The following is a 23176-nucleotide window of genomic DNA, read 5'->3' on the forward strand; positions in this document are numbered from 1 at the left end:
ATTTATAAATTATTATTTTGTCATATCTTGTCCTGTCTGATGTCTCCCCTCACCCACTCTTATGTTGTCCATCCCCCAGGGAGGAGGTCACATGTAGATCCTTGTAATCTGTTCCCACTTATCCATCCCACCCTCCCTCCACCCTCCCAGTATCACCACTCACACCACTGGTCCTGAAAGGATCATCTGCCCTGGATTCCCTGCATTTCCAGTTCCTATCTGTACCAGGGTCCATGCTCTAGTCTAGCCAGATTTGTAAAGTAGAATTGGGAGTAAGATAGTGGGGGAGGAGGAAGCATCTTAGGAACTAGAGGAAAATTATGTGTTTCATCGTTGCTACATCACACCCTGCCTGGCTTGTCTCCTTACGGAGACCCTTCTGTAAGGGGCTGTCTAGTAGCCTCCAAATGGATTTGGGTTTCCACTCCGCACCACCCCCCCACGACCATTCACAAAATGATATGATATTTTTTGTTCTCATGATGTCTGATACCTGATCCCTTCGACACCTCCTGATCGCACAGGCTGATGTGCTCTTCCATGTGGGCTTTGTGCTTCTGAGTTAGGTGGCCACTTGTACTACGTAAGGAAAAGCTTGTATTGTCACTTAAGATAAGGATAGGACTAACCAACTGCTTTGAAATAGCCAATTCTTAAGATACTACAAAATAAACAGGAATTGAAACGGACTAAAATTGAGTTAGTTTTCAAAAAGAGTTATGAAAATTATAGCATCTTTGTTTTTAATTTTAGAATATTCCACCTTCAGTTCCTATGACTCTTAAGCCTTGCAAGTCATTATTTGAGACAGCTATTGGCAGACTTCTGCATAGGTGGACAAAGGTTATTTTAGGTGTAATTTCCTACAAATTTCTCTAAGAACCTGAAAAGGGGGGGGGTGGTATGGCGTGCTTTTCACTTAAATCACTCAGTGTTTTCTAGTGAGTGTTGGTTGACATGAAACCTTTATTTGTTTTTTGGTGTGTTTGTTTGTTTTGTTTGTTTTTGTTTATAAAACTCTAAATGATAAAACTGTTTGCAAGAGGGTAAGTTGTTAATACTTGACAGGTCTCAATGTCGAAGATTTCATGGACTGTCAAAATGTGGGCAAACAAATCCTTGGGGATGAAAAAGAGAAATATTTACATTCCCCAGACACTTGGTAGATTTTCATTTCTTTTGACACCTTCCTTCTGTACTAAATTCAAACCTAAAGGGACTGACAAGAATATAAGGTGACTTAAATTCAAAGTTCACTTAACTTCCAAAAATGTATAATGGAAATATTTAAGGAGAAAAAACCAAGTATCCTTCATCTTAACTTTTAAAATCATGAAATAGTGGTTCTTTGTATTTCTTGTAAATTAATTATTGTAAATACAGAATTAATATATCAAAAAGGGCATTTTACTAAATATATGAAATTGTTACATTTATGAGGAGTCCTGGTGGCATCATGGGTTATGAGTGGACCTAACCACATGGTCACCTGTTCAAGCCCACCAGGCACTCTGTAGGAGAATGGTGAGGTTTTCTGCTCTCATGAAGACTCACAGCCCTGGAAACCCCAGGGGCAGTTCAGCTCTGTCCTATAGGGTCACTGTCAGTTGACCAGCTTGATGGCAGGGCCTTTGGTTGACTTTTATTTATCTACACATTCATGTTTAATTCTGCACAAGAAACATCTTTCTTTTCCTTTTCTAATTTCCAAAGATCAATTAATTTTTAAACTTGGGCACACATTTGGATAGTACTGAGAGGTCTCTGTGCAGTTCAGTTTGCATCGCGAACTTGACACTCATGCTTCTGGTATGAATAAATAAACTTTGTATAGCATAAAACTTTGTATAGCATTGTGTTTGAGCAAATTAAAAAAGACCACAAAGTTTTGGAAAAGTTAAAAGATAATGGAAATGGCCCATGAACATTTGAAAACCCCTCAAATATGTTTATGTTTCAATATACAAATGGAGGAAAACTTGAATAACTGAAAATAACAAAACCAATCTGATATACATTTCTCCAGATAAACATTTCATTAACTGGGGACTTTTTCAGGAATTACATATGTGAGTACCCCATAAGAGAGAGTAAAATATCTGTGAACATCGGAAACCTATGTGAAATGTATGTATGTGAACATATTGTATTTCTGTAAAGGTGCCCTTATCAGATTTTCAGAGGTACATACTTTAAAAATACTATTGAGGTTGATTTATTAAATGAACCAATTCATTAGGCCTTGTTCCAACTCAGTTGCTTAGAATTTATCAGGGATTTTAGAAAACTCATAGATTTAAAATGGCTTACATTGTAAAAGACTTTTCATAAGGCACCATAAAAACAAGATATACATTGATGGCTATATATATATATATATTTTAAATCATTTTACTGGAGACTCTTACAGCTCTTATCACATCCATCCATTGGGTCTCGCACATTTGTACACGTGCTGCCATTATTTCCAAAACATTTTCTTTCTACTTGAGCCCTTGATATCAGCTCTTCATTTTCCCCTCCTCCCACCCTCCCTCATGAACCCTCGATAGATTATAAATTATTATTTTTTTCATGTCATACCCACTACTGTCCCCATTCACCCACTTTTCTGTTGTCCCCCTGGGAAAAAAGGGGGAGGGGAGAGCATTATATATCGATCATTGCGATCGATTCCTCTTTCATCCCCTTCTTTCCCCTACCCTGCTGGTATCACTACTCTCAATATTGGTTCTGAGCAGTTTATCTGTCCTGGATTCCCTGTGTTTCAAGTTCTTATCTGTAACAGTGTCCATTCTCTGGTCTAGCCGGAACTGTAAAGTAGAATTGGGGTAATGATAGTGCGGGGGAGGAAACATTAACGAACCAGAGGAAAGTTTTACGTTTCGTCGGTGCTATACTGCACCCTGACTGGCTCGTCTCTTTTTGTGACCCTTCTGTAAGGGGACATCCAATTTTCTACAGATAGGCTTTGGGTCCCCACTCCGCTTTCTCTCTCATTCACTTAGATATTTTTTGTTCGGGATCTTTGATGCCTGATACCTGATCCCATGAACACCTCATAATCGCTCAGGCTAGTTTGCTTCTTCAATGTGGGGTTTCTTGCTTCTGAGCTAGATGGCCGCTTGTTTATCTTCAAGCTTTTAAGACCCCAGATGCTATATCTTTTGATAGCCGGGCAGATGGTTATATTCTTAAGCAACTTCACAAACTTCCTTGCTGAATGCTGATTAAAGATGAAGTTTCTGTGATCACTCTCAAGACATGGAAAAGGTAGAGATGTCAATGAGTCACTAGTTACCGGAGCTAGGGGAAAAAAGAAAAAAAATCTTCAATATATTCTGTGCAGGCTAGTAAACACAGAAAGCAAGCTTGCGAATAGCTTGCATAATTTTGAAAGAAAAGGCCCACATGCAAGCAGGTTATCACTTGGTTAATTCTTGAGTAAACATTCATTTTATTTTCATGTGCTTATACCTTTTTCAATTTAGAACTCTAAAGGCTACTTAGAATCTAGTTGTTTGCCTTTAAATTCCAGAAGATAAGATTTTGAGAAAATTTCCAACTTTTATCCTTTCGAATGATCTGCAGACATTTGTACGTTCTATCAATGGCCTTTTAATGGGGAGAGGAACATTTAAATGCAATAAAATATGATGCATTAAAAATACTCATATTTGTTGTTTCCAGTTACTATCTTTTCTTTAGATTTATTAATTGAATCCAGCCCACTTCCCTGAACTCAATTCCAACTCACAGAACTGCTCCAATTGAGTAGAGCTGTTCCATAGGGTTTCTGAGCTGGGGGTCTTCCCTGAAGCAGATGCCTCATCTTGAAGCTGGACGGGCTTCCACGCAAGGTCCTCGTGGTGACGTAGAGGCCCAGTGCTTCCACCAGTGCGGCCGAGGCTCTTCTTCCTTTTACAATTGCAGATTTCTTTTGTATTTCTTTTGTTTCTTCCCCACGACTCTCTTTTAAGATAAAAAAATGGATTTTATATCTTATTTTTCGCAATTCCATAAGTTAAATGCAAGAATTTAATTGCATAACATGTAGTAGCAAAGTAAAAACAGGCCCTGAGCAAAAGACAAAAAACTGTGTTTTATCCCATTTTCAGTTACTACAGGGCTGCTTCATGCCCTTTTACCCTCCTTTTTCTCTCTGTCACAAGTTCATAATATTGTACACTTCTCAGTCAGCAACTTTATTTCCCAGCGCTGCTTTATAGCACACATGAGTAGGTGGTCCCAGAAGCCTTTTAAAAAATGTCATTTATCTTCGTCACTTTCTAACACTCTAGGAGCTATCTAGATTTTATATTGCTTACAATGTTTTTTATTATTATTATTACCTTTTGCTGACTTTTGTCAAACTATTAAGGGTCAGATATGGGCAACAAATCTTCTGGCAATTCAGTGAAAAACAATGAATTCCATCAATGCTTGAAGAAGTCTGCATTTGGCCATCTAACCTGTGTGCCTTGTTGTTTCTGGGAATATGTAACTGTGGAAAATGCTTTTTGTTTTCCCAGTTGGAAATAGTGGAGACTTTCAGAAAGCTGTTGAGAGAAATGTCTTGTCCTTAAACTCTATTTCTCCAGGAACTCTCTGGAAGCCCCTTTCACAGTTGTCGTGCTTCCAGGATGGGCTCGATCTGGAGAGGCTAGCCGAGGGGAAAGGCTGACAATCTCCTAACAGTTGGTGTTAGTCCTTCTCGTCATGTCTCTGTACTTCAGACCCCCTCATCTAGAGAATCAATGTCATAATACTCACCTAATACAGTGTTTGAAAGCTTATATGTGAGCTGATTTATGTTTAAAGCAGCCACATAGGAAATATAGTATCGTTAGTAGTTTTTAACAGATTCGTTATGTATTTTACCTGACAGCCTAGCCAGATATAATAACTACAGGACAAAGTTGATCAGTCTGTGTTCAAAATCGCCCTCTGTGCGCTGCTTTGTCCTCAGTGGTCTTATCTGCCCTGGACTTGCCTGGCTCCCGAGTGGCACCAGGGGCAATGGAGCAAACTGCTGCCGGTTACGGGCAGGCACCGAGCAACAGCTGTAGTCTGTGGGGTTTTCATTGATTGATTTCTGGAAGTAGTTTGTCAGGCTGTTCTTCCTAGTGTTAGTTAGTCTGATAGCTCCATGGAAAACTTTTCAGTACCATAGCAACGCACAGATCCCCCATGACAGACTAGCGGGTGTTAGTTATGTAGCAGGCATGAGAATTTTCCGTAGTATCTTTGGGGAAACTGTGGGTGCAATTCTTAGTAGGGACTTTTGGGTCCTAAAGTCCATTCTCATTCCAGAGCATTTCTTCTTTTAAATGTTCTACTTTGCTGCCACCTCTTTAAAAATAACCGCTCTTTAAAAATAACCACTCTATCTTTGAAAGGAGTCCCTGGGTGACATCAAAAGTTAAGTTCTCAACAGTTAACCAAAATGCTTGCAGATGGAATCCACCCAGGGGGGTCTCTGGAGAAGGGCCTAGTGATGCGCTTTCCCGCCTCGCAAGCCCCGTAGAGCAGCTCTCGCCCCAACGTGGAGTCCCCAAGGCCTGGCCACTCTGCCTCCAACAGGCCACAGCCTCGGCCGCCCTGCGAGCCGTTCCAGCCCCCACTCGGAGGCCCTCTGACAGGGAATCAACTCAATAGCAACTCTTGGCAAAACAGCAGATAGATCATGAAGAGCTAAAATTTCATTTTGAATTGAAGTCATTGTTTCTTTGTGGCCATATTGAAGAGAAAAGTCCCACCGCTGTGGAGTCAGTTGAAACACGTGACCTCATAGGACAGAGCAGAACTGCTCCCTGGGCCTTTCAAGAGTGTCCGTGTTCATAGGAGCAGACGGCCTCTCCTCTCTCCCCCAGAGTGGCCTCGAGCCTCCTGTCTTTTAATGAGCAGCCCAACATTCCACCCACTGCACCACAAGAATGCCAGACTATAATTTTAAAAATCTAACATGCAGACTTACTGTCATCAAGTCACTTCCGACTCATAGCAAACCTATAGACCCACAGGGTAGAACTACCCCCTTTTAAGTCTCCAAAACTGTAGCTCTCTATAGGAGCTAGGCAGCCTCATTTGTCCCTATAGAGAAGCTGGTGGCTTTGAACTGATAACCCTGTGGTTAACAGCCTAACTTATAACCACTGGGACACTAGGGCTTCTATAATTAAAGGATTAGCAAGTAAACAAGCATACTCCCCAAACACCAAATGTATTGCCATGAAGTCATTTCATTTTCCTTAACACCTTCATTCCACTAAGAATCATTTTATGATAACGCTCTTTACATAAGGCAGCCCAGCATCACTGTGGGTGGAGCATCGAGTTGCTAACCTCAGGGTCTGAGAGTCCAAGTCTTGGAAACCCTGAGGAACAGTTCGTCTTGGCCTGTAGAGCCACTATGAGTTGGAATAAACTCAATGGCCGTGCCAAGTTATTATTCTTTGCTTATAAAAGACGCCTGTTGGTTCTAGTGAAAGCACTGTATATCACTGTATAGACTAGAAACCACCAGTGGATAAGCTTAAAAGATGTGTCAGTTGACTTCAGTAGATATTTCAGCCTCGGAAAACAACCTTATGGAGCAATTACGTTCAATCCTATAGAGTCCCTGTTGGGTTGCGCTGAGTCACAGTCAACTCAAAGGTGCACAATAACAAAAACATCACTGCTCTTTAACACAAAGATAAGAGTACTTTGTAATCAAAAGTAAAGAGTCTTACATAGGATCTTGAAGACCAGGAGAACTATTTCAGATACTATCCCAGAAGTACCAATGATGTGACATAGATTTACATTTTAAAAGATCATTTATAGTGAAAGGAAACAGTGAGAATCACTCTCCTCTGCTGCATCCAGAAAATATGAAGACAAACTGCAGGCACGGAAAGTTAGGAGGAGCAGACGGACAATGCTGAGGACTGCGCTGGTGTGGTGAGGGTGGGAATGTCATCATGGGAATTCAGAAAGAGGCCAAGTGTTCAAATGCAAACAAACTTATATGGGAGGACAGTCACTATTTTCCCCCTGAAAAAATATGCCTCTATTCTTATTATCTGGTCAGAGTGGTAAAATGTACTACCTCACAACTTGAGTCGCTTTTAAAAATTATTTAATCCAGCGATCAAGAAGCCAGGTTCCCTGGTGGTACAGTGGTTGCCCATAGAGCTGGTACCACAAGGTCAGCAGTTCAAAACTACCAGGAATTCGACACCCTTCAACAGTTCCAGCCTCGTACCCCACCGAAGCATTTCGACCTTGTCCTATAAGGTCTCTATGAATCAGAATGGACTCAATGGCAATGAGTGTGCTTTCTGAGTGTTTGAAAATACACGATCTTCACTTATGCCTTTCACTGCCATTGAGTCCATTCTGATTCACAGCGACCTTATCGGGCAAGAGTTCCCGAGATGACCCATCTTCATCGTTGTTCCTTGGGGTGCCTGGTGCTTCCTCATTGCTGACCCTTCTGTTAGCAGCCCGACTTGTAACCAACTACTCATATCTAACTGTGTAAACATGTAGCATTTCTGAATCCAGGACACTACTAGCACGGGAGAAGTGCAAACCCATACATCATTCTTTACATATAAATGCTTTGTTTTAATCTAATTACTCCTATAATTAAATATTTTTAATATCTGCAGTGTTACCGTTTGCGTATGTTGGTTTATTTTTATAGCTCTTTCTCACCCCAAACTCATCGCCATAAAGTCAGTTCTGACTCATAATGATGATCCATGGTACATACTTGAAAATATGTCCTTAGATAACATATCTTTAATGTTCATTTCAGCCCTCCATCTGCTAGCACTTGATGACAGTAGAAAACAGACCAAGCCCATTGCCATCGAATCAATTCTGACTCGTGGCGACACTATAGGACTGGGTAGAACTGCCCTGTGGGATTCTGAGACTGTAACTCATTAAGAAACTAGAAAGCCTCGCCTTTCTCTTGCAAAGCATTTGGTGGTTTCAAACTGCTGACCATGTGGTTAGCTGGGCGACTTGCACCCACTATGCCACCAGAGCTCTATGTTTCTCTCTTTAAAGGGGCTGTTTATAGGACTATACAAAGATATCTAGCATTTATAATTATGGGATCATAAACAAAGGCACTTTGAAATGTTTTCATATGATTTCCATTACCCTTCAAACCTAATACAAAACTCACAAGTTAAGGTTGTTTTGTTTTTTTTAATTATGTTACTCAGAATAAGGTCCTTTCAGAAACACCACATCATGTAGGAGACTTAGATTTAGGATAATGATTCAATCATTGCAGGGATATTTGCAAACAAGATTCAAAAATTTAATGGAAACATTACACTAGCTCTTCACTCTATTTTCCCATGAACCTTTGGAAACCCTCGTGTGTGTGTGTGTGTGTGTGTGTGTGTGTGTGTGTGTGTGTGTCATAGACTTTGACTATGACACCGAAGAAAATACATCAGAGAATGATAACAGATTGGTGGTAGTATTTAGGACCAGTAACAGCGACAATTATTTCGACCTCTGTGGCCGGGTGACTAGTAAGCTGGTGGGACCGCTCACTAGCGTAGTGAAAGAAAAAGCTTCGGTAGGAGGTGATAAAGGTGTTAAATATACAGAATATGAGGTAGCTATGGGTAATCCAGTGAAACCATCCAGTTAAAGGATGGAGATGCAGCGGTCAGAGTGTAAACTGAGCGTTTTTATTTGTAATTCTCTTAAACTATAACTTTAATTAATTTCATCCATTTGCCTTTTTAATCTTTGACAATTTGCACATGTAGACATCACTTAAAGAAAAAAGTGGACTCAATGTTTACTCATAGAAATAATTTTCTTTAAAAGTGTCCGAATGCATCCTGGGGAGGGACTTTCTAAAAATGTCCGGTCCATCAATATTTCTTAGTACCAGCTGTGTTTGCTTATGCCAACTTTTGAGCTTAATTTCTTCCAATATTTACAAACGATTTTTACGCCCATTAGCGTCACACCCACGTGTGCACACGTGCCTCGCCTCGAGTGCATTTGGCGTGGTGCTGCTGCTGTGTGTCACCGAGCAGAACTGCGCTCGGTTGGTTGTCCCTCTGTGTTGGCTGTGGTCTTTACAGAGGCGGATGGCCAGATCTTTGTTTCCGTGTGCTGCTGGGCAGGTCCCAGCCTTTGGGCATTAGTCAGGCCTAGAACAGCCTGTGTCACTGAGAGCTCTACTTACTATCACGACATGTGTGAATACCCTTGGAGGATATTTGTTTGCTTTATAAACCTTCTTGTTTTTGCCATTTGCTTTCCTGATATTTTCCCCATGCTGTCCTTAATTTGTAACACTTTCTGATTTTTCTGACCTGTTTTTGCTTCATAATACAGAAGCCAAGCCTGAAGGATAAGTAATTTAGATTTTCTGATTGCCATTTGGTAATGTTTGTGGGAACCTATTTTCTGTTACCATTCAAATCTTGGCCAAAAAGAGTGTCTTTGACTTTTATCTGATGTGAGCAGGCAGTGAGGAGCTGGTAAAGTTTAACAAGCAGCTCTCCGAATAGGAAAGCCCTGATGTATAGCTCTTCCCAAGCCTCTGGGCTAACCTCTGCCCCTGTGAGACTACTCACCCGACATGGGAAGGGATGGCAGCGTCTCACGTGAACCAGCACTGGCTGCAGTACCCCGTCCAACCTCACACCGGATGCTAAGGGGCATATAATTGAAAAGAATAGCAGGGTTAATGTTTTCTATCATAGCACAGTGATATATTTCAATTTCCTGTTAAAAGTTATGTGCAGTAACAGCAACAAGTAGCTCTCTTTTTAGCTCATTTTGGTTAATGCAGGCTTCTTTGTTCCGCTTGATGAGTTTGAAAACGCATGGGCAAGTATGCGCACTCAGAACCCTGTCCTATTCCCATAGCATATTCCGTTTGGGAAACCTGGGGTGGCAGTCAACAACACGCTTCCACCCATTGCTCCCCGGGTGACCGTAATTGCTGAATTAATTTGAAACTGCCCTCGTATCCTCTAGTTCATGGACTCTTTAATGAGATGTTGAGTGCTCGTGGATATTTGAGGAAAGAGTAAGGAGGCTTTTTCAAAGCAGTTTGCCTCGCTCCTGGCAGGTTGAATCGTACTGCGTACTGGGCGATTACCTTTATTCTGCTTGCACCTCAGTCAGTAATATGTTGGCTGTCCTTTTGGCTATTAGGTTATAAAAGCAATAGAAGAAGGTTATCGTTTGCCCGCACCCATGGACTGCCCAGCTGGGCTTCACCAACTGATGCTGGATTGTTGGCAAAAGGAGCGTGCTGAGAGGCCCAAGTTTGAACAGATAGTCGGAATACTGGACAAAATGATTCGAAACCCAAATAGTCTGAAAACACCACTGGGGACTTGTAGTAGGTAAGAAATACTTCTCACACCCACCGAGTCGGTGCTGCCTCAGAGCAAAGAAATACTCACGGAAAAGTAATCTACCTCCTCAGCCTCACTCTAAGAGAAAGTTGAATTTTTGCTATTTTATTAAATCCATTTAAAATGTATTGTGTTTATTCGATGCTTTGTTTTTAGACAATTTACCGTCTTTTAGTGTCTAAGAATAATTTTTATTATTTACTTGCTATATAAAAGTTCTTATTTAATAATATCCCTCTTCTTGAAAATTATGATCCACATTTTATAAACTGATTATTTTTGTCCTAAGGAGGCACATCATGTTTTATGGGTGTTTATTACAAGTGCCAAATTTTTACCATATGTTTGTTATCTAGCATTATTTCTTTTTACATTATTTGGTAAAGTAATTCTACAAAGGCCAAAGTCTTTATATGTCATGGAAGACAAGATTGTAGAATTTAAAAATGTGTGCCCAGTGCAGAAGAGGGACATTCCGTTCATTCTTTACGTCAGCGGGCTCTATTATGATGCAAATAACTAGTTGTTCAGCTCCAACTGACAGAGAAAGGCGACAGACTGATCTCCATTAGGAATAAATTAGGCACTTGAAGTGTGTAAAATTGAGATGTTCACAGGGGCTGCTTAATGCTCTCAATCGCACCTCTGGGACCTGGACAAGTCTGTGTATAGCAAAATGGTCTTCCTTGTCTCCCAGTTACTGTTAGCGAAGCAGATGAATAAGTATTTACTGAGTACAAAGATTGTTTGTTGTACTTAAAAAATCATATGGAAGACAATCTGATGAGCAGCAAATCTAATTAAAATGTGTATTTGGGGATTTATCGTTATTGGCAATTTATATAATTTAGATTTTTATTAACATCTGTTTGTTATTATGTAAATCAATGCAAACGTCCAATTTCATTCTTTACACCATTATTTTTGTATGGGCCAAGACATTCTTTCTCGGGTTCCTTCTGATCCCCCTGTTTCATTCTTACCTAGGCCAATAAGCCCTCTTCTGGATCAAAACACTCCTGACTTCACCGCATTCTGTTCAGTCGGCGAGTGGCTGCAAGCTATTAAGATGGAAAGATATAAAGATAACTTCACAGCAGCTGGCTACAATTCACTGGAATCAGTTGCTAGGATGACTATTGAGTAAGCTGAAAATTATATTTAAGAATTGATTAGGAGCAAATCAGGCTTTATTCATTGAGTCAATTTTGCTTATTAAAGGGATATGAACAACAAAATCAAGAATAAAAACACTACTTGAAGGACTATTTGATATGTGCCACAAATTCTGCTAAGTACATATTTGAACATGAATTAATTTTTTGGCCCCTTAAAGAGACACTTTTATGAGGTTGATAGTTCTGTTGTATGTTTGAATCACCGACTTTGCAATTAGCGGTCCAATGCTTACCATACAACCTTTCAAATTGCCCTGACTGCCTATTTCTCAGCAGTCTGTGGGTGGCACAAGAAGATGAAACACTCAACTCCTAACTGAGAGCTTCATGGTTCAAACCCACTCAGGGACATGCAGGCTGGAGAAGTCTGCAGCTGTCTGCCCCTTAAGAGCCACTCCCTCTGAAATCCCTACATAGAGTGGCTCTAGGCGGCACACATGGGCTCGCCATGTATTAGAATTCACTCCAAAGCAATGATGTTTTTCTAGCATCCTCCTCAGAAACTGGGTTTCACAGTTTGTACATTAGAAGGCCAAATAGTCTTTCGCGTGAGAAAAGGCATGTTCCTGAATGTAGGCATTTGCATACGCACCTGCTAGGTTTTCTGCTAAGCGGCATGTGGGTAGAGCAATCTATCCTTCTGAAAGCCTGCTTACCCAAGCGTTATCAGACCACTGCTGGGGACTGCTCCAAAGGGCCCTGGTCCCGGGGCGAGTTAGGCGTTGGGCTGCTAAGCACAAAGTCTGCAGTTAACCCACCACGTGCTCTGCAGGAGAAAGAGGAGGCTGCCTTCTCCCAGGAAGATTTATCACCTCAGAGTCCTTGATCAACAGAGGTAGCAACCTGCTACCAAAAGCTCACAACCTCGTAAAGCCCTGTGGGGAGCAGTTCTGCTCTGCCCAGCTGGGGTGCCCTGAGTTGGAAAGGAATCACTGGCATGGACTTTTGGGTTTTTTTTAAAGGATACTCCTACTATTATAAAGTCCTCTCATATAAGAAATCATACCCCAAAAGCATGAAAAATAACTAAGAAGATATTATTGGCATCCAGAGCAACCTAGCACCATATAAATGCTTCCTAATGTAACTAATAAGAATTTTATTTCTCTTTTTCAGGGATGTGATGAGTTTGGGGATCACACTGGTGGGCCATCAAAAGAAAATCATGAGCAGCATTCAGACTATGAGAGCACAAATGCTACATTTACACGGAACTGGCATTCAAGTGTGATAGGCATTTCTCCCTTATGAGGGAGATTACGGATTCTGAGAGAACTGTACTGGCCTTCAGTATATGCATAGATTGCTGCTAGAAGACAGTTGCTGTCCTGGGTCCTTCCTACAATGAAGAGAAGATTACGAAGCACCTATAGACTTGAACTCCTAAGTGCCACCAGAATATAAAAAAAGGGAATTTAGGATCCACCACTGATGACCAGGAAAACAGCAGTGACAATAAACAAAGTACTACCTGAAAAACATCCACACACCTTGAGCTCTCTAACCTCCTTTTTATCTTATAGACTTTTTAAAATGTACATAAAGAATTTAAGAAAGAATATATTTGTCAAATAAAATCATGATCTTATTGTTAAAATCAATGAAATATTTTCCTTAAATATGTGATTTCAAATTATTCCTTTTTAAAATCATTTGTGTTTATTCTTCATAAGGACTTTGTTTTAGGAAGTTGTTTATAGCTTGGGAACTTTTTAGTGTTAAATCTATGACACATTACTACACTGGGTACCTTTGAGAGAATCTCAAATTGAAAAAAAAACTAGCCTGGTTAAAGATATTTCCATCAGAACATTGGTATCCTTTTAGTGCTGTTTTACTAGGTTTCGTCAGTGCTGTTTTGATATTGTTTGCTAATTGGCAAGTAGTCAAGGAAATGAAAGTTACCAAGAGCTCTGATTTTTTCTTAGTGTTTTTTAATAGATCAGACAACATGTTATCTTTTCGTTGGGAAAAAAAAAGCAATAATGATCCATAAATACTATAAGGCACTTTTAACAGATTGTTTATAGAGTGATTTTACTAGATATAATTTAATAATAAAAACTCAAATTGTAAGTTTATGACTATTCAAAAGAGAATAAGATGGGGCACTTCATCTAAAGAATGTGGTTGGAAGCAAGTCTCTGAAAGCAAGGACTATCCAGTGTTATCTACATTTAATCTGAGCACATCAAGATTTTTTCAATAGCGTGACATTAGGAAATTTAGGAGAAATAGTTGACCTATATTTTATATTCTACGCTGTTTAATGCAGTCCAAACATGAAAGAACATGATCGTTTTATATTAGAACTCTGGAGAATGATAAAGGGGGGCAGTTCACAATTTGCACCGTTCACATCAAGTGTGCTGTGTAAACCATCACCGGCATAGTTCCCAAGAGTTACAGCAAGGGTTTATTTTGTGAACGGAAGCAAGCACTTGTTCAGTGAAATAACTCGTCTTGCCACGGAAGGAAGAGGTGAAGGACCTGCCATACTTTGTTTCTTAAGTTTTATTTATGAAAACCGTATTATTTGATTACTGTGGTAGAATTTCATAAGCAATAATTAAATGTGTCTTTATAGATATTGCAGGAATGTATACATATTTTAAGTAATGCTTTCAAAAGTTCTGAAAATCATGAACTACCCCAGGATTGAACCGTTGTCCTTCCAAAGAAAATTGGGCTGTTTATAATGATTTTAATAGAGAAAGATCCCAGGGATCGGGCATAATTGGTCTTGTTTGATAATGTGGGCATCCGCAAACAAACAACAAAATCAAAATCTGTAAATGTTCCTTTGTAAAACTTGTACATTTTATTTATACCGTCTTCTTTTGTACACACATTTCTCTGTAGTGGGCTCTGAACACATTGCAAATGCACTATATTTTTCTATTTGACTTGCAGAGTCTCACAAATGAACAGGTATTTTCAGTGCTACATAATGTGTTTTCCCACATTTAGGACCAAAGATGGCTATAGAAAAACTCACACGGATTGCTTCCCAAACCCCTCCCCAACCCACCCTCTTTTTTTTCCTTTAAAATTACTGTACAGTGTTATTTGATAGTTTAATTTATTTTTTGATTGACTAGAAAAATCATTTTAATTTCACTAAAATGTTTCTTGTCCCTAAGGAAAAATAATCTGTAAAAATAATTTTAATTAGCATAATACGGTCACCTAGACACTTCCATTTGTAATCTTTGTAATAGACTGTAAATATATTTTTGGAACTATAACACAATGTGCTTGAGGGTTATTTTTCAGTGTCTGCAGTGTATACAAGTGTTTATACTAAGTACAGCACTTTACAATTCGAATCAGTAGCATTGGCCTTTGTGAGAATGAGTGAAAGAGTTGGAGTGAGTGCTCTTAATTCCGTTTGGATTCTAGACTCACTAATAACAAAGTTCTTTTCTTGTTCATAGCTTAAGGTGCTTATTTTTTCTATTAAAATTAAATGAACAAAAAGCCATTCTAGAAATAGAAGACATAGTATGGTACATGCAAACGGTGTCCTTCCTGCTTTTTTCTAGCACTAGATTTATAGTTGAGTAGTCTTTCTTGAGTAGAAGGGCAGAATAAAAGGGTTTTTTTTGAGTTTTTCTTTCAAAAAATAACTTTTTTCTTCAGCAATATACCTCATCTGCCTTAAATTTTTTACAGCTCTTTACAGGGAAAGGGGAGAAGGGATGGGAAAGACACACAGCACAATAGGAAGTGTATGATTGCATCTCTCTCGTTTGTAGGTTTCTTTTCCCAATCAACAATATGATTTTGAATTCCATGTGTAACAAATATTTAGAGAAAACGAATTCACATTGTAGGCTGATTGTAATACTCTCTTCCAGAAAGAGATGAAATGGTATAATGATAAGAATGTACAACTTGCACCTTGAAATCATTTTTGATAAATTAGTGCTCAGGGGAGGAAAGGTAGAGAAAGTGAAAGTCAAAACAAGAATTCCAAAATTCTAAACATGCAAGTGGGCTCCGTGCTGCGCGACAGCCACCTTTTGCAGAGCCCTGTCTTCTCACTCCACTTGTGTTTCGCATTCGGTACCGAAATAAAAGAACTGTTTTATTAACATCTGAATCTAACCTTTGTGGGCAATTGATCTGGGCTTTGTTGATGAGAACTGGTGGTTTATGCTTGTCAGAGCACTATTAGTTGAATCACATTGTATACTTATGTAATCTACATTAGCTAGTACTATTTAGGACTATATTTTAATTGCTCCTCTTATCCGTGTTTTTAAGACAATTGAAACGGTGTAACTCACCTCTCTTTTTTATTTAGGTAATGCTGATATTCTCCCTTTTGTTTCCTGGGTAGCCTAGAATTGTGCTACTCACTGATGTGCATGTTAAATAAATTACTGATGTGTATTTTTTTGCTATATGTGGAGAAATCATGGGGAACGTGGGGCGAGATGTGCTTTTTGTTGGTTGAATTTGTCCCTCCTTGCCTAAGAATTACTACAGGGGTCATCCTTTTATAAGGAGAAACTGCTTTTGAACAGTGTCTTCGATGTATCAAGCACAAATAACTCTTTCTTCAACATAAACCATAAGTCTCTTTTTACCAGCTTAAAATAATAAACGAGTCTATTAGACAATGTAAAGAAAATCCTGTCTCCAGTCATTGTCAGATTCCTTTCTGCCCCTATGCATTCTTTACTGTCTTGCACAATATCATGAAAAGAACTATTTCCAGTCATTGTTTTACTGCAATGTTTTAGTGGGCCATACAGAATATAAATAAAACTATTATCACTCACCTCCCTTGAAGCACCTTAGCCTAACTCTACTTCGCGTCATGATATGCCAAGTGAAGACCTCATCTTCAAAGAGCCAGCCATCAACCATTTTGGTTAAATCATTTTCTTGTTCCTCCTGGAAACCACAGCTACACATGATACTACTGATAAGTCCATGGGAACTGACATAGCTCATCGCTGGACCTTGGCAAGTATTTCAAGCGACAGTTATTTGGAGGATCTCTGTCTTGCAAACACTGCAAGATGCACGCATGGTGTGCAGAACCTTCAGAAAATGTGCTAACCCTTACTGGGCCTGAATCAATTAACGAACAATGTGGCCCTGGGATGGAAAACGAAAATAAACAAACACCTCTTTCTCTACAACATCACCATCTTAAGTTTTACAAATACTTTAATATTGACATCCCTAATAAGGTTCCAAAAATGAGACTATCATGCAACTAGAAGAGAGAGGTGCAATCACTGGTAATCACAGCTAGGCTGAACCAGAACCCTAAGCGAATCTCAAAAACGTGACCTGTCCCTGCCCATTACCGATCGGTGTGCTTAATGGGTTGCGTGATGCTCACAGAAGTGAGAAAACAAGGAAAAGAGCACACTCACAGCCACACACACTGGCCACGCTATGACCTTGTCCAAAAATACGCTCTCTTACCAGCGCTTCAAAGTGGAAAAGCACTATTAAATAGACTTAATTTCCAATCCAAAGAAGGAATTTTTTAAGATTAATGGTGACCCACACAATATTCTGTTAAATCACTTGTATCTTTGATTTTAACCCTTTATTTTATTTTGATTCTTTCCTTGAAAACTCAAGATCCACTTTGAAGAAAGCTATGGAAATGAACACACGCAAAAAAAGAAAGGTAATCAAGTTCTTAAATTCAACAACGATCATTGACATTAACAACTATAAAATAGTCTATGGTGATTCGGGGGGAAAAATCCAAGCAACTCTAAAGGAACAGCAGTTTCATGGTTTTTATTGATGCCCTATCAACACCCCACTACTAAGCTGCACTCACTCTTCATCCTCACGCACTTCAGCAGAGGTGGAAGAATACAGCAGTAGAGAAAAATATTGCAATGGCCATGTATCTCTGGGTCCGTTGAGTGTTGTAAAGTGTGTGTGTGTGTATGTGTGTGTGTGTTTTAAGTTCAGTGATTGTCATTAAATCTGAATACACACTACAAGAGTCCGTTGACCTTGAAATTGAAGTACGTGTAATTAATGATCTAAGTTATTTGGACCTTTCACACACTGAAAAAATGTTCTGGAGGGCATGCAGCTGCTCCTCCGGAGACCAGTGAAGCTGTCAGCCATCCTAAAGGATCATAGGCTCAGAAACCCAAAGGCACAGTTTTACTCTGTCCTACAGAGTTACTTTGAGTTATAATTGGCCCAGTGGTAGTGAATTTGAGTTTTTGGGTTTTGTACATTTTGGTAAATATTGATAAATATCTAAAGCTTGAAGATAAACAAGTGACCATCTAGCTGAGAAGCAACAACACCCACGTGGAAAAAGCACACCAACCAACCTGTGTGATCTTGAAGTTTCCACAGGACCAGGTATCAGGCCTCATAGAACCAAAACAAAAAATCATATCGATGTGAATGGGGGAGAGGGTGGAGTTGACACCAAAAGCCTATCTGTAGACAACTGGAAATATCCTTACAGAAGGGTCACAGGAAGAGATGAGCCAGTCAGGGTACAGTATAGCACCAAAGAACATACAATTTTCCTCTTTTTTAAGTGCTTCCTCACCCACCCACTATTTTGACCCCAATTCTACCTTAAAAATCCGGCTAGATCAGGGCGTGTAAACTGATACAGAGAAGAGCTCACAACACAGGGAATCCAGGACAGATAAACCCCTCAGGACCAATAATGAGAGTAGTGATACCAGGAGGGTAGGGGAAGGTTAGAGAAGAAAGGGGAACTAATCACAATGATCAACATATACAATGCCCCACCCCCAGGAGGATGAACAACAGAGAAGTGGGTGAAGGGAGACAGTGGACGATGTAAGATATGAAACCAATAGTGATTTATAATTTATCAAGGATTCATGAGGGAGTGAGGGAGGGCTTACGAGAGGTGGGAGGCCAGAAATGAGCTGATACCAATGGCTAAAGTAGAAGGAAAATAGTTTGAAAATGATGATGACACCATATGTACAAAAGTGCTTGACAATGTATGTATGGATGGATTGTGATAAGAGCTGTAAGAGCCCCCAATTCAATGATTTTAAAAAGAACAAAAAATATATATTGAAAAGTACCTCTAGTCTAGTGCTTTGTAAGTACATAGTGGTATTAGACATTCCAAATTTAAGGTCTTGCATAATTTTATAACAGTAGCAAATTGGTATTCTCTTTTCTAAACCTTAATGGGTAGCAAATAAAGATCTGTCAGATATGACCTGCACTATGCATTGCATTCCTCCAAACGTCCCAGGTTACTAAGGTAGAAGGTTGCTTTTGTTTGCATTTTGCCATCCATGGTCTTTAACTGTGGAAGATATATTTTTAGATTTTACATATAACTCAAGAAGTGCAATGCATTTAAACCAGTGGTGAATTGTAAATTGCAAATGATGTTCAGTGGAAGAAAGATGCTTTAAAAGTTCTTGTTCAATAGAGGACCCGCGTGTTTCACTCACGTTTCACCTTCATGAAAAGATAGCTAATGATGAGATAAGAAATTTAGGGAAATAGTCCAAATTAAACCGCATATGTAGAGTCATACACTTTTACTTATGTTTTGCAATTCATAGAAACGATCAACAACTCTAGTGCTGTTCTAAAAAGTGAGGTGAATTGTGGCAACTTTAGAAACGGAGAGCACAGCCACTGTAAGAGGAAGTGCTAAGTTTAACCTGCTATGCCTCTGTCAATGCGCTGTTAACACTGGAAGTCAGGCACAACACGGGGCTAAAACGTGCTCGCTCCAGATATAGGAACACACATCTTTTTTTGAGTTCTGACATTTGCAGTAGGGTTTCCAGGGATCTGCTGACTAAAGAGTTGCTAGCCCTGCTTTATTGCAATCTTTTGTTTTCAATTAGATCCCTGTCAATTGCACACGGAGCTGCCCAGGAACGCACCAAAAGCCACCTGAAATAAAAGCAAGGCCCGGACACTACAAAGACCAGTTTAGCTTTATCAGACAAATGGATATGTGATCACACAAGGGTGACTGGGGCTATTTCAATGGGTCTACACGTAATAAAATTGGAAGAAAAAAACATAAACCTGTGCCCTTCGGTCAATTCAGAATCACTGATACATAAGCTACCAAAAAGTAAACCTCCTGCATCTGAGTCAATTTTGACTCGAAGCGACCCTATAGCATGTTTTTGAGACTGCAAGTCTTTATAGGGGCAGACAGTCTCATATTTATCCTGAGAAGCAGCTGGTTTGAACGGTTAACCTTGCAATTAGCAGCCCAATGCCTATCCATCAATGCCACCAGGGCTCCTATGTAATGTACCAAAACCAAACTTGCTACTTTCGAGCAGATTCCAAGTCATAGCAGCCACCTGGAGAGTTGCCAGGTGGTAATGTCCTACTGGAGCACCTATCTCGCATCTTTCTTCCATGGGACAGCTAATGGATTTGCACTGCTAATGTTCCTGTTAGCTGCCCGGTGCTTACCAACAGTGCCACTAATGATCCTTCAGACATAAGGGAACCTATTAGGCTAGTCCTGTGTGGACCATGAGTGATGTACTAGGCTTTTAGCCACAAGGTCAGTGGTTCAAATTCCCCAGTCACTCTGTGGGACAAATATGGGCATTCTATACCTTAAATATTTATCAGCTGAAAAATCCCAGGGAGAGGTTCTGCTCTGTCTTAAAAAGTCACTGTGAGTGGGGAACTGCTGGATAACAGTGCCACATGGGGTAAGCGAAGCAAGGTCAATCAAACCTCTCGAAAATACACTTCCAGACCAAGACCAGCACAATAGAAATACTACTGCTTTGAAGAGGAAAATATCATTGGTTATAAAAATCATGGATGGATTCTAGAAAAACTTGAAGGTCAAATAAAAGATGAGGCAAAAAAAGAGTTATTGGCAATATGAAGCAGGAAAAGGATATCGTGAACATTGGTTGAGTTTAAGGGACCAAGTGTACTGATGTCTGAAATAGGACTTAACTATTCTTTTAATTTATTTTTCAACTGGAATCAGAGCAACAGACGCCATAGCTATGCTTCTATGATTTTATTATTCAAGCTCACACCCCCTCGGAGTTTTCTACAGATAAGAAACCCCACTGTTTCTTCAAGACACAAGTCGAAATTCTTCCCTAACACCCCGATTCGAGAATTAAGCATCCGTTCTGCACTCTGTCTCTGCTCCTGTTGCTGGATTGTTTTCTTGCGCTCTGTCAGATTGTGTGCATGTGCCTCTCTCCCATTAGATCAAGTGCCCTTGGATGGCAGGGACCAAATGGAAATCTTTGTCTTCTCTCTTCAGGGATTTAGGAGATGCTGGCATTGTGTAAACACTATACACATGTTAGAATCCTTGAAGTGTAAATTAATTCAAATTGGGTTTTTCTTTTTTGTTTTTTTCCATGGCTTTTATTTCTCCTAAAAGGGAACTAAGCTCAGGTGCTTTGAAGGGTGACCAGAGTGCATCGCAATTGGTAGTCAAGTGAGTGCTGAGAAAGAGAACTAATTTCAGAGCATGGATGGATGAGTCTGTGATAGGCGGGACAGCAGCAATACCCCAGGGGACTGACAAGGGAAACACAAAGATTTGGACCTGTGTGAGAATGAAAAGAAGGAGAGCTAATTAGCAAACAAGTCCAGAATAAAATTTAGCACACTGCAGCACCTACAGATGCTGAAACGTCATGGGAGACGCCATTGGGTGTCAGCAGCAAAGTCAGGTTGAAATCAAGGTGGATTGAAAGAAAGTGAAGAGCTATATATTAATGTCTTGTGTGACAAAGGATACAGTGAGAATATGTCTATATCCTAACTACTACCTAAACTACAGAAATATGTGAAAAATAATATGAACTATGTTAAAAATGGAAATGTTCAAGGGAAAACTTTTTCCCTTTACCCATAATAAAAATATGTTCATATTCTAGTACTCAATCTCAGTATTCTATGCTTCACTAAAATTTTTATAAGATAGACATGTGGGCCAGATTGTAAGTCGATGCACTATTTGCATCATAAAGGCATAGTATAATGTCCTGACTAATAAAAAAAAAAGAAAACACCTTGCACAAGGTTTGAAGGAAGGGCCACATTGCCTTCTAGAACAAATGTCTAGTGCCGTTACTTACTACCTGTGTAACAAAAAGAATAAAGGCTTTTCTTCTTTTTTAAAAAAACATTTTTGGGGGATCCTATCGTTCATAAAACATTCCATTCATTAATTGTATCAAGCATATTTGTATATATGTTGCTATGATCATTTTGTAAACATTTACTTTCAATTTGAGCCCTTGGTATCAGCATCTCTTTTTTCCCTCCCTCCCCTCACTTCACCTTTGTGACCACTTGATAAATTATTAATTATTATTATTTTCATATCTTAAAATGACCACGTCTCCCTTCTCTGTGGTTTCTTGCCCCCTTCTCTCCCTGCCTTCCCCCTACCCTCCTGGTGTGGCTATTCCCATTTCTGATCCTGAGGGGTTATCTGACCTGGACTTCATGTGTGGTGAGTGCCATTTTGTACCGGTGTACATACTCTGGTCTAGCCAGAATTGCAAGGCAGGACTGGAGTCATGATAGTAGGGGGTGAGGAAGCCTCAAAATATCAGCGGAATGACGTGTGTTTCATTTGTGCCCTGGTTGACTCATTCCTTCCTTGTGACCCTTCTGTAAGGGATGTCCTATTGTCGACAAATAGGTTTTGGGTGGGTCTCTGCTCTGACCACTCTCATTCTCAATTTTTGTTGTTCTTGTTTTGGGTCTTCTGGTGCCTGTATCCTGATTCTGTCAACACCTCGTGATCACACAGGTTGGTGTGCTTCTTCCATGTGGGTTTGCTGTTTCTCTGCCAGATAGATGGCTGCCTGTTTAACTTAAAGCCTTTAAGAGTCCATGCGCTATATCTTTTCATAACCAGGCACCATCAGCCTTCTTCACTACATTTACTTGTGCACACATTTTCTCTTCAGTGATCGTGCTGGGAGGGTGAGCATCTAGAATGCCAGTTTGTTAGAACAAAGTGTTCTTGCATTGAGGGAGGGCTTGAACAAGAGGCCCACTTACTCAATGTATTGCCTTATAAATATATGTACATAGACCAATACCTCTATTTTTATGAATTAATATATTGATATAAGTGAATTCCTATGTTTATACCTTTATCCATAGCTTTGCCTTCTAGATCTTTCCTCAGTTTCCTTTTACCTTCCTCCTGCCCCACCTTCACGCTCACCATTCTTCTGCCTCTTAGTATAAGGTGACCAGACATCCCACTTTTAGCAGGACATTCCCGATTTTTAACAATTTGTCCCAAGTCCCGCGGCGTTTTTAAAACGTCCCAATTTTTGGAAAGAATGCATGACAAGCTAGGGAACAGCAGGAGAACGGGAATGGAACATGCAGTTTTCAACTGCCATGTGGCTACTTCGCCAGGATATGAGTTTTATATTATTTTTTAATTTTATAATGTTAAACTTTAATAATAACAAACAATTGTTGAGAACTGATTATTGAGAACTGCTTATCAAAGTTCGCATTGTTGATCAGTTCTTAGAATTCGACCACCATTGTTTGGACTTAATGAACAATGGCATTTATTGGTTTTGGCAACAAAGAAAACAT

The 23176-nt window shown here is 39.7% G+C and overlaps 1 protein-coding gene across 1 annotated transcript in view; it reads left to right on the forward strand.

The window, feature by feature from the left end:
- EPHA7 (EPH receptor A7) overlaps positions 1 to 16167 on the forward strand; it is a 194298-nt gene extending 178131 nt beyond the window's left edge. The window contains exons 15-17 of the mRNA XM_075554760.1: positions 10195 to 10388; positions 11388 to 11543; positions 12695 to 16167. Of these exons, the coding sequence (XP_075410875.1) occupies positions 10195 to 10388; positions 11388 to 11543; positions 12695 to 12809 (465 nt within the window). The 3' untranslated portion in view covers positions 12810 to 16167. The remainder of the gene's footprint in view (positions 1 to 10194; positions 10389 to 11387; positions 11544 to 12694) is intronic.
- The last annotated feature ends 7009 nt before the right edge of the window (positions 16168 to 23176 follow it).

Source organism: Tenrec ecaudatus, chromosome 7, assembly GCF_050624435.1.
Source record: "Tenrec ecaudatus isolate mTenEca1 chromosome 7, mTenEca1.hap1, whole genome shotgun sequence".
NCBI classification, from domain to species: Eukaryota; Metazoa; Chordata; class Mammalia; order Afrosoricida; family Tenrecidae; genus Tenrec; species Tenrec ecaudatus.